The 17,160-nt window shown below is 37.0% G+C and overlaps 1 protein-coding gene across 1 annotated transcript; it reads right to left on the reverse strand.

Annotated features, from left to right (window-relative positions):
- Positions 1–499: 499 nt before the first annotated feature.
- LOC117619427 (transcriptional activator DEMETER-like) lies at positions 500–14,430 on the reverse strand. Its single transcript, XM_034349380.1, has 20 exons — positions 13,680–14,430; positions 9,003–9,332; positions 7,410–8,957; positions 6,957–7,310; positions 6,632–6,722; positions 5,145–6,522; positions 4,984–5,063; positions 4,811–4,895; positions 4,624–4,715; positions 4,481–4,549; positions 4,325–4,361; positions 4,148–4,230; positions 3,260–3,697; positions 2,823–2,859; positions 2,682–2,739; positions 2,260–2,399; positions 2,106–2,171; positions 1,733–1,847; positions 1,599–1,637; positions 500–615 (listed from the first exon to the last, which is right to left on the reverse strand). Exons 1-20 carry the CDS (start codon positions 14,428–14,430, stop codon positions 500–502), a joined length of 5,907 nt encoding a protein of 1,968 aa, XP_034205271.1.
- Between the last annotated feature and the right edge of the window lie 2,730 nt (positions 14,431–17,160).

A 17,160-nucleotide genomic window follows, 5' to 3' on the forward strand; every position in this document is an offset into this window, starting at 1 on the left:
AGAAAAATTTTCAGCAATAGAACCAACCATAAACATCTCATTTATTTATAAACTTCATGTTTATAATGACTATGATTCAAATGCTATTAAACATGTTCTACATGCTTTCAGACCTTTTAACTTGTTGAGATTCAATATGGTTTGAATATTACTTGTAACTTGTTCATAAACTTGACAACCTTGGACATCTAAGATTTAGGTCATAAATGCTTAGTATTTTGAGCATCTTGGTGGAGAGGAGCAAATAACCCACACATAATCAGTTCATTTATTGAAAATAGTAATTATAATTCTGGACAGATTACAATGAACCTGTCACGAGATCTCACATTTTATGTTTGAAAACCACTTCCTGCTGCCCGTCTGAACATGTAGTGACAGCATTTCATGCTAGAAGAAGAACAATTGAAGATGCTAGGATTTCTTAGTCATTGTTCTTCTCAAACAGTCAGTAATCTTCTGTGTTTCTGATCAAAATCTTCTCTGCACCATGATCTGTTTATCTTTTTTCTTCCTTTTTAGTCTTGGTCAACTCACTTGCGGTCATGTGTAATGTGGGATTTATGTGTCTTGGTCCTCTTGTTTTCCGGTCAAATCCCCTCACACAAACATATCCTGCAAATAAAGGAGCAAGTTAACTTGGTTGAATAACCTTCTGCATGATTTTGGAACTCAACTTTTGTCCACGAAATAAGGTGTCAGTTGAATGACCTCATGCTAAACTTTTGTCAACGACAAGCTCATGTTTCAAATTTGTTAATAATCCTTTAGGTACTGCGCTACCTATGAGTTTTCCTTTTCATTATAACTACAGATTAGAGCCTTTTTGGTAGCCTTTTGGTTTTTGGTAGGACATGTAGAGGGGAAATGTGTGGGACAAATGAAGACAGATTTGGGCCCATGTACATTTCTTCCATCTTCCTCCCATCACCACACTCCTTTTACACCCTTCCACATCCATTCTCTCTGCTTATACTCTCTCTCTTAACCCCAAAAAGAAAAAAAGAATACTAAAGAGGAAAAGGTTACAAAACAGGCCCTCTGTTAAAAGTTTATGATTTACATTGCAGTCACTTAAAATCAGTCCATTTGTTAATAATCTAGTAGTATAACAAATCTTTACTTTTACGAAAATTTATGTACAGGTGTAAACTCATCTTCTAATAGTTCACCTCTCATGTTCATGAGTTACGCATATGGGCTTATAGCCATAAGATCTGAAAACTTCTAATAGTGTACCTCTTATGCCATGTCTGAACTTAACAGTTGCTTAATCGGTTAAATGTTATGTTCAAATGATTTAGTTACCCAAATGATCAAATCCATTAGATTTACATTATGACTGGGATATTTGAATATTCTAAATGGACTTATATGATCTCGTGATCGATACTAGAAGAATTGCTGGAACAAGGTGTATTTGCAAGCAATTAAGTAGGTTGCGTTGACGTTTATCGTAGTTGCCAAATACAATGTAGTTTTTGTTGGAAGTTAAATTCATGATCTTGTGTTATCTTCTTATTTCTGTACTTGTGCCTAAGGAGTTATCATCAAACTAGGCAGACAAATCACTAAGAACTGAAGTTGAAAACACATACCTTTCCAAAAGCAGTATTGAATTCCCACTGTTGATAGACCTGATAGATATAGGTAATTTCATTGTTAGACAATATGTATTCCATTGTAACTAACTTTTACATGTTTAGCTGGGAAGTATCTAGATTTCTCTTACCTCTAAATATTGACATTACAGAAGCTCCAAAGTATGCGGTCCGTCTTGGCAAATTCCATATCCACTGCCTTGGAACATCAATTGGATTGTAGCTAGAATCATGATCAGCGAACACCTGCATCATGATAGAACTTTGTTTATAATATGGAAATTAGTGGCTCTGATATTCTGGCTTAGAGAACTGCATGAAGTAGCAACAGCTTTTCTCATTAGGGTAGGCAGATAGAAGACTCTTTTTAACCAATTGGGTTGCATGAGTGCAGGCTAGCGGTTAATCTAACTTGCACAAGGTGTACTTTCTGGTTTGCTATTAACTTAATCCAGACTGTGCACAGTAGATAAACTTCAAGGAGATTAGTTTGAATAGACTTGCCTCATTAACTTGAAAGTATGTTCCATTGAGCGGAAAACTCCCTCTCATTGCTGTTCTACAAGGTATCTGTTAACAAGTTGAATCAAATTTCAGTAAACAACTGCAGGTAGTCTATTCTTTGCTTCGACAATTTATGACAATCAATTTTCCTCACCAAAATTGTGCCTCTGACTGTTTGCGAATTTTCTTCCCTTTTAGTATTGCATGAAAAGCATGTCTCCTCATTGCACAATTTATTTTTGTCCTGGGAGCCACACCTGCTTTCTGGTTGTGGAACTGAATTCGAAGTTTGACCTAGTATACAGAAATGTAGAATAAATGTATCACCAAGAAAAATGCAACATATTTAACTTCATATCTCTGCTAGCAGATTAGCTAACCCTAGTTCATCTGTATTCTGAGTTCTAACTTGTTCTATTAATCAAATTAATTAAATTCACATGATGTCAAGATTCTCAACAATGTATCTCAGTTTCCTAACCGCTGCGAAGGTACGTTTTTTAGTTACTTTTGGAGAGATTACTTGGAATTCTATATTAGACGAACTGTTTCAGCAATGTTCTGTTTTGAGCTTACCTGGTGCCCATATAGCAAGAAGATATGGGGTTGGGTCATCTAGTTCCCGTTTGTCCATCTGTAAAATTGAATAGTGCTTAATTGAGAATAAGAATGTTTCATGTAGGTCACTATATATCTAGTGTAAACATTTCGACTTACCCGTTCCAAGAGTGGATGTGAATCTGGTAGCACATACCTGCATGATATCAATAGGATGTAGAAGTGTCACAGAGAATTCATAATTATGTCCATGTACATATGGGTTGTACATAGGCATGTATGCCAAAACTCAGAACATACTGGCTCCTAAGCAGAGAGTTCTTAGGTCCAGGACAGGAATTCTGTATTTAGGTCCAAAGATATGGGCCGTGCTGTGCCGGACCTTACATAAGCGGGGGCATGCTCGGGCCGGCCTGCTACGTTTGACACCTAGACACCAAGACTTATTTTTTCTAGACATTAGTACGAACTGATCCAATCATAGACATTAGTAAGAACCTTCAAACTAGAATGAGGCCCTACTTTAGCTGAATATAAGTCCATCTTATGGACAAGCATATGTGGTTTTGCGACTATGGGAAGATATATGTACTTACACTTGGTGCTCTGTTCGTAGTCGAGTGGCAAACTTTAGCTCGGGGCCAGGGATATAAGCAGCATCTGGGTTCAAACAAACTAAAGCCTTGGATGTGTAGCATTCTCGGAGCTCCCCGTTCCCTTGCAAATCGTATTTTATTGTTGAGTTGAGCTCTTTAACGCTGAGTTTGATGGTAGGAATCTCGTCAGGATCCTCATATGGAAAGTCCTCAATGTCACTTTGTGACAGCTCCGTGAACTCTTGTTCTGGCGTTGCTGGTTCTTCTATGATTGGTTCGCACTTGTTAATTTCAGTACCTACTTTCTGAAGCGATTTGTTTTCGGGTGGAAGCCGTGACATGGGAGTAACACCTACAGTAGGATTTGTCTCGGCTGCAATTGAAGAACTTGAACTGACAATGCTCTTCTCTTCTGGCCCTGGCAGGGCAAGTCTTGCACTGCACCAAACATGGTTGGTATTGGTTTCACTAATGCTATTTTCTTCTTTAACTAAGTTTGATAAATATAGAAAAGGACCCACTAGTGTAGTGGTTTGGAGCAATTCCTCCCCTAAGAAAGGTCCTGGGTTCGAGTCCTAGCATCCGTGTAGTGTATGTGAGTTTAATATACTATTACCTCTCTCAAAAGGGAAGGATCCTCAAACAAGATAAAAAAAAATAAAAAAAAAAAGTTTGATAAAATTCTAATTTTATTTCACTTCTCTTAATTGTTCCATGTGATTACTGAAACACAGTCTAAGTTATTTACACACTTTCTGATTGCTAATTAGTGAGGCATTAATCCCATGCCTCGAAATATCTGAAGATACTCATGAATTGCTTCTGTGTTTATTTGCCTGAACAGTGGCATTAGTATACATTTAATGTTTCAGAGATTATTGCTCAAACCTTGCAAAAGCGCTTGCAAAGTGTCTGCACTCTCCTCTCATTGGACATGCATTGCAATTTGGTTTACTCTTTGTGCAGAAAACCTGCATAAAAAGCAATATTTTGAGGCACTTATTTTATTTTTGATTAATTACATATAATGTTTGTAAACTGTAACTAATGAAACTCCATGAATACCTTTCCGAATGTAATCAACTGGTAGTGCAGCTCATACCTGTAGTTTAGTTGGCAGCCAAAAAGCGCAAGTTAAATAAAACAAATCATGCATGAATATTTGCACACAAAAATAGTGCTCCCAAATCAACTTGAATGGTTTAGGGAGTATGAGGTTACAGGGTTAGTTGATCAAGCTTGCATAGTCTTGGCCACAGATACTTTTGCATTGACTCCAACACTGGGTACCTGGAGAGGAATATGTTTAGCATTTGGAACTACCAGAAAACTTAAGCATTCGTTTTCAAAACATTATTTCTTACAGTTCCACTAGGTGTAGCTGAAGTGATTCAGGTAGTGGCTGGATGGGAACCCATCCTAGTCGTACTGCTATCCTTCCAACATTTGTGTCAACCTTTTATGGAGCAACAAAGAAATACAATTTAAGTTCGTAAGATGTTCTGAGTCTCTTATCAGAGAATAACAAATTAGCAGCCAGAAAATTGTTACCGGGAAAGCAACGTGGTGCAGGGTTAAGAGCCGGACGCACTCCACACTTTTCAAGCCCAATCCTTGTATGCTTAATAAATAATCCCTGCACGAAAAAATTTGTAGGAACTACATACAAAATCTGCTTATGCATTTAAGTGCATTAATCTAATCAATTATTTGGAATGGCTTACTTCGCTTTGTCTGGTGGAACATCTCTTAACCATTCCAGATCAATGCTTCCATGGTCTCTAACCAGTCGGTTCAGGAATCCCTACAAAAAAATTGCAACCATGGAGATATTGATCTTCATCGCAAATAAGAGGTGTTTAGACTGAACAGTATAGGAGAGAACCTGGATTCTATCAGATAGCATTTTGTTCATCCCTCGCTTCCTGATCGCATCAGAAATTTCAATCACATCAGCATTTCTAACTGCTTCATAGTCCAGTGAGTCCATTGTGTCTTCATTTCTTTCCTTTTTCCTACCGTTGCCCTCCACCTGCTTTCTCAACATGTCCCAGTCAACTCCATTCTGTTCCTTGCGCACGGCCTTTCCTTTTCTTCCTTTTGAAATCTTTGTACTTGTCCCGATATGTGGGTGGCCATGGGAATGTAGTTGCTCCTTTAAATTTGATTTAGCTGACTGATTTCCCATGTGTATTTTCTTATTCACAACAGAGATCCTATCGACGACATTGACAGATTTTTTATTAAGCTCACTGACATTTCGAGCATGGTGCATGCCACTCTTCTTTCCCAGAAGTTCAGTATATTTTGGAGTCTCTCTCACTGACTTGTTTTGTAATTGGAATGTTTGGTTCCCTTCACATTGATGACTGTAGTAGGAAGGATGATTGCATCCATTGCTTGAACTTGGTTGATAATTATTTTGAGAAACCCACAAAATATTATGTTGCACAGAGGCATTAACAACACTTCCTGACAGCTCTTCATTTCTGAAGCTTCCGCACTTTTCGCCATTTTCAATGTTGAACGTGGAAGCAGTTGGAGGCCAAGACGATATGCTTTCCTGACTGAAAGTTCCAAATCCACATGGATCTGGTTCTCCAAAATCCGGGTACATATACAACTGATTGTTGCTGGAAGAAGCAAATGGTACTTGCATTTTTCTGTTGTGAAGATTGAGTAGGTTGGTGAACGAAGAAGTTCCGTTGAGGTCATCGATTCTGTCTGATCTTGTCTTTAGCTTTCCATATTCTATATACCCATTATTGGATCCATCAGTTAATACTGAACTTCCATTTACTTGGTAAAATTCCTGAAATGTGGTCGCTTTCTCCATCTCTTGATTCGTTGAAATAGGCATATGAATCTTGTTGGGTTGGCACTCAATGATGGAATATTCTGCTTCTGAGTTGGGCACCGAGTAGGATCGGATTCCTATAGCAGCTTGAGTGACTGAGGACTGAAAAGAATCTTGAGATGCTGCAAATTCTTCCTCCAAATACTGGCTATGTGCCTCCACTAAGTTCATTTCCATCCCTGATGTCTCACTGCCTCTCTGATTTTCTGCAGGTTCATGGAGTGCCACAAAAATTCTGTTATAGATTGGTTGACTTGATACTTCTTCATGCCATCTGGTGCCATCCTGTGGACTTGTCATGCGAACTTGAGGTGCTTTAACCAACAAGTTCATCCCAACCTTGTCTTGAGCTTGGCAATTGCTCGACTTGAGCGGAAATTTTTCTGCTAAGGACATGAATGCAGAGCTACAAAAAGAAAAAGGAAAAAAAAAAAAAAAATTAAATACTGCTCACTTAAAGACATTCATTTATGGGCAACCTTGCTGCATAACAATCATGCTAAAACTGTGTGTACCTTGATAGATGGTCTGAAACATTCTGAGTAAGAAAAACTCCAATCACTGAGTCAACAACTGATCCTTTCCATTTAGAAAAACCTCTGTCTCCTGTGTAGAATAATATTGGATCAAGTTAGAGCTTGATCGAGATATCTACAAATCATGCAAATGTTTCACACTTAAAAAACTTTTTAACAAAACTGAGTTTGGCCTGCTTTATATACATATTAAGAAGGGAATAAATGAAACCATTCATGAAATGCTTATTACTTTACTGTCGACATATTCACTCAATTTCAAAACAACAGCATAATTCTATATAGTTTTTTGTTAGTATTTTACCTTGAACAAGGTGCATGCGTGCAATGACTGAGTCAACTCGTCCTCGGAAAACCTTTCTTTCCTCTTCCCAATACTTCTTTTCCTCATCAGTTTCTTCAATGCCTACGCTTCCTTCCTTGCCCATCAAGAGATTCCACATCTTATTTGTTTCTCGGTCAAGCTCTACTTTAAGACGTGGCTTACGTTTCTTAAGAGTCCCGTCATGGGGAACAACTTTGCCAGGTGCATTGTATGGGACAAGTACATTTTTCTCATGCTCTATAGATTTGCTGCAGCTTCCATTGAGGTTCAGGCCATTAAATTGACTTGTGATGTCATCTATTGATATGGTATATCTTGTCCTTATTGGAAACCCTGCATCCAAATCAAGAGGTTGTCATCATTTAACGAAGTTGAAAACAAGTATTGAGATAACACATACAAGTTTCAAAAGTTCCATAAGGTGGCAAGTACATATTGCTTGTGGAGAAGTTTTCTGATTATCATACAAGGCATCCCATTCTTGCAGGACTTGTTCTGTACCTGATGAAACCGATTGCGATACAGTCTCCTCCTTCTTTCCTGTTAACACAGTCTGCCTCTTTCCGGTTGTATTATCATGGCGAGTTCGAAATGCCTGCCTGTTTCCTTGTTGAAAGGATTTTCTGGAAGGTGATGAGGCAAGCTGGTTACATGTTTCAATCGAGGAATGGGCAGACAAGCTATGAACTTGAGCGAATTCTTGGCATGAATGTGATTTGGATGAGTTCTGCTGATTCAGAAAACTATGCCCAGAAGCCATGGAGTGAGTGTACCTCTCACTGGTAAACTCGTTGAGTCCTTTGTTCTGTCCCTCTATCTTTCTGCTACTTTCAATGGAATAACTCAATAATGTAGAATTCAGCTTTGATGCAAACCCAATTGAGCTGACACTATTTTCCCCTTTTTTCTCAACTTTTCCCAGGCACTCCTCAACGGGCGAAACTTTAGAAGACATATCATAGATGCTCAAGTATCCGTTATCAGATTTCTGTTTCTTATGACTCTCTGGAAATTTTTTGCCGCAAGTGCAACTATTTCTCTGATAGCGATCCAATTGAAATATCTCTTGGCACGACAATGAACTAGGTGGATGATTGGTGGAAAGATGCGTGTGCTCAATAGTTCCAGAATATCCCCTCTTGGATCCCCTGGCTTCACTTGGAATGGAGAGAAGTTTTACTACTGATTGACAGCTGCCAAGCTTGATACTTTCTCCAGTACTCTGAAGGTTTTCACCGTTAGTTTTTGCGCAAATGACATCATGGCCTATTCTTTGATCATCTCTTTGTTGCTGCATGGGAGTGTATCCATCTCTACATCTTCTCTGGCATAAATCCAAATTCCCATTTTCTACTTGTCTCCGTATGACAGTCAAATTTTCCATACGCACGTCTTTAGTTGTAGCAAGTGCTGCTGCAGATGGTTGCTTTTCGGGCTGGAGTGGATAGTTATTTAGAATATGGGTCATGGAAGGGGTTGGGTTTCTCATAGTTCCTGGTATCTGGTTTTCTACCATCAGCTCATTCTGTATGCCGATTCGCTCAGCCGCATTTGTTCTAAAAACCTGGTCAGTTCCAGTGCCCATATGTATCCCTTTACAATCAATATTCAAATCAAAAGTTCTCTTGTTCCCTTGTTTCATCTCCTCTTGCTGACCAACTGCTTTGCATGGGTTTTCATCCATGGACTTTTGAGAACCAAAACGTAGAACTCTCGTGCATGACTTTGCAACTTTTCCAGCATTAGGGTCTATTGTCTCCCTTGGAACATGCGACAGTTGACATGGGGATTCCTTTTGGACATTCTTTCTTACATACTTCCTCTTTGCTGGTCTGCTCTCGTTAGACACTGTATTAATATTTGGAGTTGCATGCTGTGGTGTCCTTTTGGGCTTGCCTTCTCTGACTACCTTGGCCCTGTGTTTTTTTCGCTTGGGTGTTTTCTGCTGTGGTGTCTTGTTTAGATCAATCCCTCTGTCACCTTCCCTGCCAGAATCTATCGTTTCGATATCAATCCCTATGTCACCTTCCCTGCCATAATCTTTCGTTTCCATGTATAGTGTAGAAATGGCTGCAGATGATGACTCCACAATGTTCTCCAAGAGGCCGTCACTATGTTTTTGAACTGCTTCATCTCCTATAGACAAAACTAATTTCACCTGCTTGCCTTTTTCCTTACTAGCACTTTCACTTGTGAAGGATTTCAGTATTGTAGAAAGCTCGTCGATCTCCAAAGTCTTGGCCTGATTTGTTGTGAATTGGAGTTGGCTGGCAGCAGATATGGCAGCATCGGCTTCTGTTCTTGGTAGAGAGTTTATTAGATCATAGCTTGGTAGGAATGGTACGGGAAAACCATCTGTACAATAAATAAATAAGGTTTTATTAGTATAGTAAATAAAATAAAAAAAGTTCTACCAAGTAGTTTTTACTTGAAAAGAAACACGGAATAAGGATAAGGAATAGGAATCGGATCAAACTACTCCCCCAAGTTGATCAGATTCCTAGTTTTGAGGGTATTTGATTACAGATTTTAAGATGGAAACTCTCATAATTTTTTATTCTTTAGATGTAAGTACACGTAGGGGAAGTAAGAAATTGGTATCATTCCAATACCAATGCATAAGTAAACACAAGCGAAGAAGGAATTAGAATGATTCTCATACTCATTACTGATACGTACACATGCCATAAATATGGAGGGTACAACTCCTGCAAAAGAAACATGGAGAAATATATATATGATGATGTGATGTTGAGGTCTTTACCCTTGTCTTTTAAGCAATTTAGGATCTCATCTATCATGTGAGGATGAATCATACAATGGGTGAAAGCTCTCAGGGTGAAGGGCTCTATACTAAGAGTTCTGGTGTGAGAGGCCAGCCATAGAAGCGAGATGGCCAAAATGGTTACATTGGAAGGTCAAAATTCAGGGATAAAGATGGTTAATTTGAAAGTGGTTCTAAGGACGATTACGAAAAGAATTTTCCAGCATGGAAGGAGAGGAGGAACAAATTGAGAATGGAGGAAGTTCACATAGAGACTACAGTTAGTGTTGCTAGCAACACTGAACTTTTGGCTATTACCAGAAGCAACAATGAATTCATGGTCATTTCTTTACGAAAATCTTCTCCATCTTGGAATTTAGCATTTGGAGGTACTTTTCATATGTGTTTGAACAAGGAAGGATTTGATACATACGTAGACAAAGATGGGGGTGAAGTCATGATGATGGATAAATCAACATGCAAAGTTCTTGATGTGATTACATTGAAGATCGGAATATGCATGATGAGATTGTCATGTCACTAGGTAAGGTGAGGTACATTCCTTCACTAAGAAAGAATCATATTTCTCTTGAGTAGAATGGCTACAATACAAATCTAAAGAAGGTAAGGTCACGAAGGGTTCACTTGAGGTTACGAGTTTCTACAAGCTTTCAGGGGCTACAATGAGCATCAGTTTCTACCAAGGAGGACTTAGAAAATCAAACTTGTCTTTTTGACATTCACAGCTAGAAAAAATGAGTGAAAACCATGCAAGAGGTAAACAAAGCATAATTTACTAGAAGATCTATGCTATTGCAGACTTATTAAGATTTGTAAGCACTGTACCACTAGAAAGCAAACAAGGGTGGTATGTAAGTTAGCAAACAAGGAGAATAAGAGTACGAAGGATTAATATATTCATTCGGGACAAGGTGGGACCAAGGTTTTGTTACTTTCTAAGTGATTTTTTTAGCAAGATTTGGGTCTACTTCATGAAATAAAAATTCGAGGTCTTCACCAAATTCAAAGGGTGGAAGGCCTAAAAAAAAAAAAAAAAAAATTAATAGGTAGAAAAGTTAAATACTTGAAGAGTGACAGTAAGGGTGGGTTTATAGATAAGTAGTTTCTCGAGTTTTGCAAGGATGACGGTATCACAAGGCAATGTGAAGAAAATCCCCAACATAATGGAGCTATAGAGAGGATGAACATGAATCTTATGGAGAAAGGTCCATAAGGATTTATGCAGGTTGCCCGAGTCATTTTGTGGAGAGCGATTAATCATGCTTGTTATTTTCTTAATCCATCACTATCAAGGATGCTTGGTTTCATATGTGTAAATGAGGTATGGTTTAACAAACCAGTTAATTACTCTACTCTATTTTTTAGGTAAATGAGGTATTGGTTTCATATCCACAATTATGCTCTCTATTTTTTAGTTAAATTTTAGCTAAAAATATATAAAAGTTATTTTAGGAGCTCTCTATAAAATTTAAACTTCAATCATGCTCTCTAGTTTTTTTTTTCGGTTGAGAAATTCTATGATTGCATTCATAATTCAGCCAAAAAAGTCACTAACCACAAACAGGCCATTACAATAACGGAACGGTCTAATATTAAAGTTAAGACAATCTGGTGTGTCTCCACTAACGATCAGGCAGGATTGAAGAAACTCTGGCATAGGCATCCCAACTAAGATTGCAAACTTAGAATAATAATAAAAAGATAAAGCTTGACAAAACTAAATGCTATAACTCTTTTTTGATTAGTCCATCTCTATTAAAAAATAAAATAAAAAATAGTTTGCATTAAATAAAGGTTTGAAATACTCATTAAATAAAGCGGCATTAAATTATAGGGAGCCATTAGGAGTCTTTTCTCTCTCCTCAGATTTAGGAGCTCCTAGAGGTCTCCCTATTTTAGGAGTTGGATAGGGAGCATGGTTGGAGTTGTATTTTTACAATTCCTCCCTAAAATTTGTCTAAGAAGGTGGTTTAGGGAGCCCATTGTGGATGCTCTAATGGTTTTTAGATGTACTGCATATATGCTTTTATTTCCCCTGATGTGCGGTCCAAACTTAATCCCAAACCTCTTGAATGCATTTCCTAAGTTCCACAAGGAAGTGAAAGGGTATAAATTATAGAATCTAGGGAATCAGAAAACAATTAAAAAATCTTTAGTAGAATTATGGTGTTTGATGAGAAGCCTATTCCTATGACTGAAAAAATAAATAAAAAAAGAAAAAAAAAAGAAAAAAAAAAATAATGTGAGAGGAACAGACCACGAGGTTCAAAGCTCGTTTAGTAGGTAAGGGGTACTTACAAAAAGATGGAGTTGATAATAAAGACGTATTCTCTCCGGTAGTGAGACACACTTTTATAGGGTTATTACTGTCCTTAGCAACTTTGCATGACATAGAGATAGAACAGATGAATATAAAGACCACCTTTCTCCATGATGATTTAGAGGAAGATATCTACATGACTCAACCAAGGTTTTGTTGAAGTAGGTAAAGAAAACCTGGTTTCTCGATTGAAGAGATTTTGTGGTGACTCATGTATGCAATGATTTGTATGAGACCTGACTTACCCCAATCATTTAGTCTAGTTTCGAGGTACTAGCGAGTCCGAGTAAATGCACTGGAATATAGTTAGATTCTAAGGTATTTAAAGGGCATGAAGCGTATGGGGGACTTAAGCAAATCCACCACTTGTTATGTCTTCACATCTGTTGGAGGGTCGATTGGTTGGAGACCGATGCCACATACAATTGGTTTGTGCCATGTACTAATTAATGATTTTGAGTATATGACATTGATAAAGGTTTCTAAGGTAAGGAAGTTATATGGTTGAATAGGTTCGCTAATGTTTCAAATAGGTTCGCTAATGTTTCACATTCTTTGATGAAACCTATCACAGCGGAGAAGTCCAAACATTCTATAAGCTTACTCAATCTTTTCACATGCTAGAGATTTGGTGGAACACCTTCTCACTTGAGATGCGTTGAGTCAAGTGGTCTCTTGCCATGGAGAAGATTCTTGAAGGATTTCAGGATTGTCTTCAGGAATATCCAAAGATCCTTGGGAGTTACAAACATTCGAGTGGTTAGTTGATGGCTATTGCCATGCCAACATGGAGATTGTTGTGAGCTGGCTCGCCACCCATTGCCACACTTAGAGAGACAAGTTTAAGTGGGCAGACTTCAGGGAGGGTGGGCAGACAAGTTTAATGGCAATCAAAATGTTTTATTCTGGTTTATAGTACATACATACAGATCATTAGAAGACATATATCATGAACAAATTATAGTCAGAGCATTGTTTCAAACTATAACAGAATATATAGACAAGATTGTTGATGTTGAGTTCTGTTTAATAGCTACTAGGATTCACTTGGCTTTTGATGTGAGACTGCCACATCATTTATAATATAATCAAAGGATTAAAAATATGTACTAGTAAAAATAAAGGAAGTTATTATTTTTACTTCAATATTTAATCTATTAGAAAGTTAATACATTTTTTTTTTACATTACATTTAATCTGTTAAAACTATTGTTTTTGCAATACATTATTGATGTGACAGTTTTACATCAAAAGTTTAGTAGACACTAATAGATAAAAAAACAAAGCAGAGGGTTCGGATTCATAAAATTTTATTTTATAAATTTCAGCATCTTAATGGTCTCAGCGGCCGCAATTTTCTCAAATAGTGTTTCAATAAGTTATATGTCACATAAGACTTTACGATTTGCTGTGACATGAAATTGATTTCTACTACATGACATTAAATGCCAAGTTATTTATTTTCTCTTAGTTCTTCGTTTTTATCAACAAAATTTTGTCAGAATAAACAATAACACGCACTCTTTCAACCAACAGTTTAAGGCAAATCTTCGTCGCGTAAATGACACAAATATCAGAACAGAGTTAAAATGCTTACACTGGCATATCTGGGATGAGCTAGCGCCATTATTCAAAGGGTTTGAACTTGAGCAGGGGTTTTGGTTGCTATATAGCCAATGAACTGAGTTGGAATATCTCTGACTGTTGTCAACTTGAGAAGGAAAATCCATAGCCAAGGACCTGCCCATCACGATACTTGAAAGATATGAACCATTGCTGAAATTTTGATTGGCCAGCAAGAAACTGCCTGAGCTGTTTCCTAGGTTGCTCAAATGAGGTTGAAACTTAGGAATTAGAGCTGTGTTTGCTGCTATGTCTGCACTTGTGCTCAGGTTCCTGTTTTCAGAGGCAACATAAGCTGCCTGATCATGAAGCAGATGTGTCATTGGATCGTTGTTCCAACTTGAGCTGCCGCTACAAAGCAATTCTGTGAAGGAGCCTGGGCTGTAGGAGCCTGTGATGAGATCAACCATTTCGGTTTTCTCAGCCTGACTTACATCATAAGAGTAACCATAACGCCCTCCATTTGCATGCTGCTGTTCAATTGGGCTAACTGTTTGAGTGATCCCATTGTAAGTAGCCCCCATTTGTACACGATCACTTGAAATTCCAGTTGGTTCTTGCTGTTGTTGCTGCCAATTTGCTCCTTGCGGGTTGTTTGCATACGGGTTGGCAAGGATCGGATGAGGCTTCACTGAAATTGCCTTCTCTGGGGTCACTGGTACCCAAGCATTCGCAAACCGAAGATCTTCATCCTGGGGAAACGAAAATCTCCCTCCAAACTTCATTCTTGAGCCCCTACAATTTACAAACTATCAAAGTCCCTTTCCACTTCTCTGTTTCTTTGATGTCTTCCTATCTATAACACTATGATCTCCCTCTAGCAGATAAGTTTTGCGGAAAATTGGCGATGCCTGATTTTTCAGCACATCCCTCTGTTGGTTATCCCTATTGCCTGAACTGACTGTGCCGAAACGCGTAAATATATTTCTCACAAAACTAACTCTCCCACACCCAACATGCAATACAAGATTTTAATACACATTAAAGAAGAGATCTTTCCCTCAGATGGGAAAAAGAAGAAGGGCATCTCTGTTATTAATGCTCAAAATCATCTACACCAGATGTTTCTCAGCAGCTAAAGGCCAGCCATTTCTTGTGTCCTGGAAAACAAGGAAACATGAGTGACAATTGAAGCCAAACTAGACCAGGAATATAGATAGACAGTAATCTTCCCAATCTGTGCAAATTGAGTTATTTAATATTGGTTTAAACGACTAGGATTATGAGGCAAACAAATCATTAAATCTTCAGAGAATCTTCTTCTGATATGAAAGAAAATGTAACAATTAAATAGAGGCTTTGGTCAACATGCATGAATTAAGTGAAAGGCTTACAGAGATGGTAGAATGTATGTGAGTGCAGGCAGTTTAGCTCACAAATCCGGCTGTGAGACTCAGAGTCGCAGCCGGGCGGCTCACGGGTTAGTCAATGCCGGAAAATGCAGTCAGTTTCCAACAGTAACACAGGAAGGAGAGAAAGAGATTGAGAGAGAGAAACCAAAACAGATAGGCTACACTTAATATATTGAATAGAAATTAGTCTGGGCACCTCCTATATTTTATACTGTGGCCACACTGCCTATGGTTAATGACTTTACAAAACTCATGAACTTCTTTTAGTAGTTTGTTTCTTCAATTTAGTGCATTGCCCTCAATGACAGTGTGGTAAAACTGCAAATTAAACTGTTGCTAAGGTGGCTCGTTGGCTGTAACAGTAGTGATTAGCATTCAATTGTTTTGTTGGTAAATGGGAGATAATATGAGTTTACAGTTTTGCCTCATCAAAAGTACTAGAAGACCTTTCAAGTAAGAAAAAAATAAATTACATAACACTATGAGGGTCAAAAAGTTTTCCCAGATTTCACCATACTCATCAATTAGCTTAATGTGTTGACTACTAAAATTAAAATTGAGATGAGTTAGGAACAAATAAAACACTGTCACATCAAATTGACATCGAAGAAATGATCATTTATTTTATTAGTTGAAGTATTATTTTTGTATATGCTCAACGTAGTTATATTTTGTTGTGCCGAAATTATTCTTTTTTTTTTATTTTTTTTTTTACTACACATGATTTATTGGTATGTTTTTAAATATAGAAATAATTTTCTAAAAACAAGGTAATGATTTCAATTTTGTCATAATAGGAATTGAGAATCTCGGAGTTCATATGCGTGTATCATACACAGAAAAGAACGTTACAATATCTACTAATGTATTTAAAACGTGATTAGAATAGTTTTGTAGTTGGTGTAGCGCGTGACTTTCGCTTTTACTTTTTATGTATAAAAAACAAGAAGATAAGGATGGTTCTGTTATATAAGTACTTTCCGTACAAGAAATATAGACTATTTTAATTTAGGCTTATTATCACAAAATGTTCCTAAGGTTTACGAAACTATCAGATTGCATCTTTAATGTCTTTTTGTGTCACTCGTGACCCTCAAGGTTAGTATGTGCGATCACAAATGGTCCCTGCCATTAGATTCCATCAAAACTCCGTTAGTTTGCTGACGTAGCATATATATATATCACAAAACATCCCTAAGGTTAACACACTTATCACAAATGGTCCCTAACAAAATTTTTTAATTTTTTAATTTAAAATTCATTAAATTTTAGTTTTCTTTTTAAAATTATTTATAAATGAAAAAAACCATTTATAGAAGGATTTGAATCTTGAGGACCATTTATGAACCCTAAACCCTTAATTTTTTCATTTTAAAATTTTATGAATTTTAAATTATTTTTTAAAAACTCCATTAGTTAGTTGATGTGGCATATATATGGAGTCCACATCTACAATAATATAGTGTCACATGCATTTAAAATATAATATGTATTTTTAAATAATTTAATATTCATAAAATTTTAAAAAGAAAACCGAAATTTTATGAATTAAAGAAAACCGAAATTTTATGAATTTTAAATATAAAAAATTAAAAAATTTCGCATGGACCATTTGTAATAGATGAGTGAACCTTAGGGATGTTTTGTGATATATATATATATATATATATATATGCCACGTCAACAAACTAACAGAGTTTTTGACGGAACCTAACGGCAGGGACCATTTGTGATCACTCATACTAACTTTGAGGACCACGAATGACACAAAAACACATTAAGGATGCAATCTGATAGCTTCGTAAACCTTAAGGACTTTTTGTGATAATAAGCCTTTAATTTATGTATGTAAAATTTGTGTATTGAAACTTTTATAGTGCAAGCATTAAGAGATGAATTGTGTTTGTTTAGTATTGTGCCTATTCAATTTAGACCTAGGGTAGCAAACAAAGTTGTACATGCTTTAGCCCAGCATACTTTAAATTTAGAATCCAATTTGTATTGGCTAGAAGAGGTACCAATTTGGCTTGATTCTTGTATTCAAACTGAGAGTGATGTATCTTGTGGTTTCTATTGGAATATTAAAATTTCAACTAAAAAAAT

Source organism: Prunus dulcis, chromosome 2 (genome assembly GCF_902201215.1).
Source record: "Prunus dulcis chromosome 2, ALMONDv2, whole genome shotgun sequence".
Lineage (NCBI taxonomy): Eukaryota > Viridiplantae > Streptophyta > Magnoliopsida > Rosales > Rosaceae > Prunus > Prunus dulcis.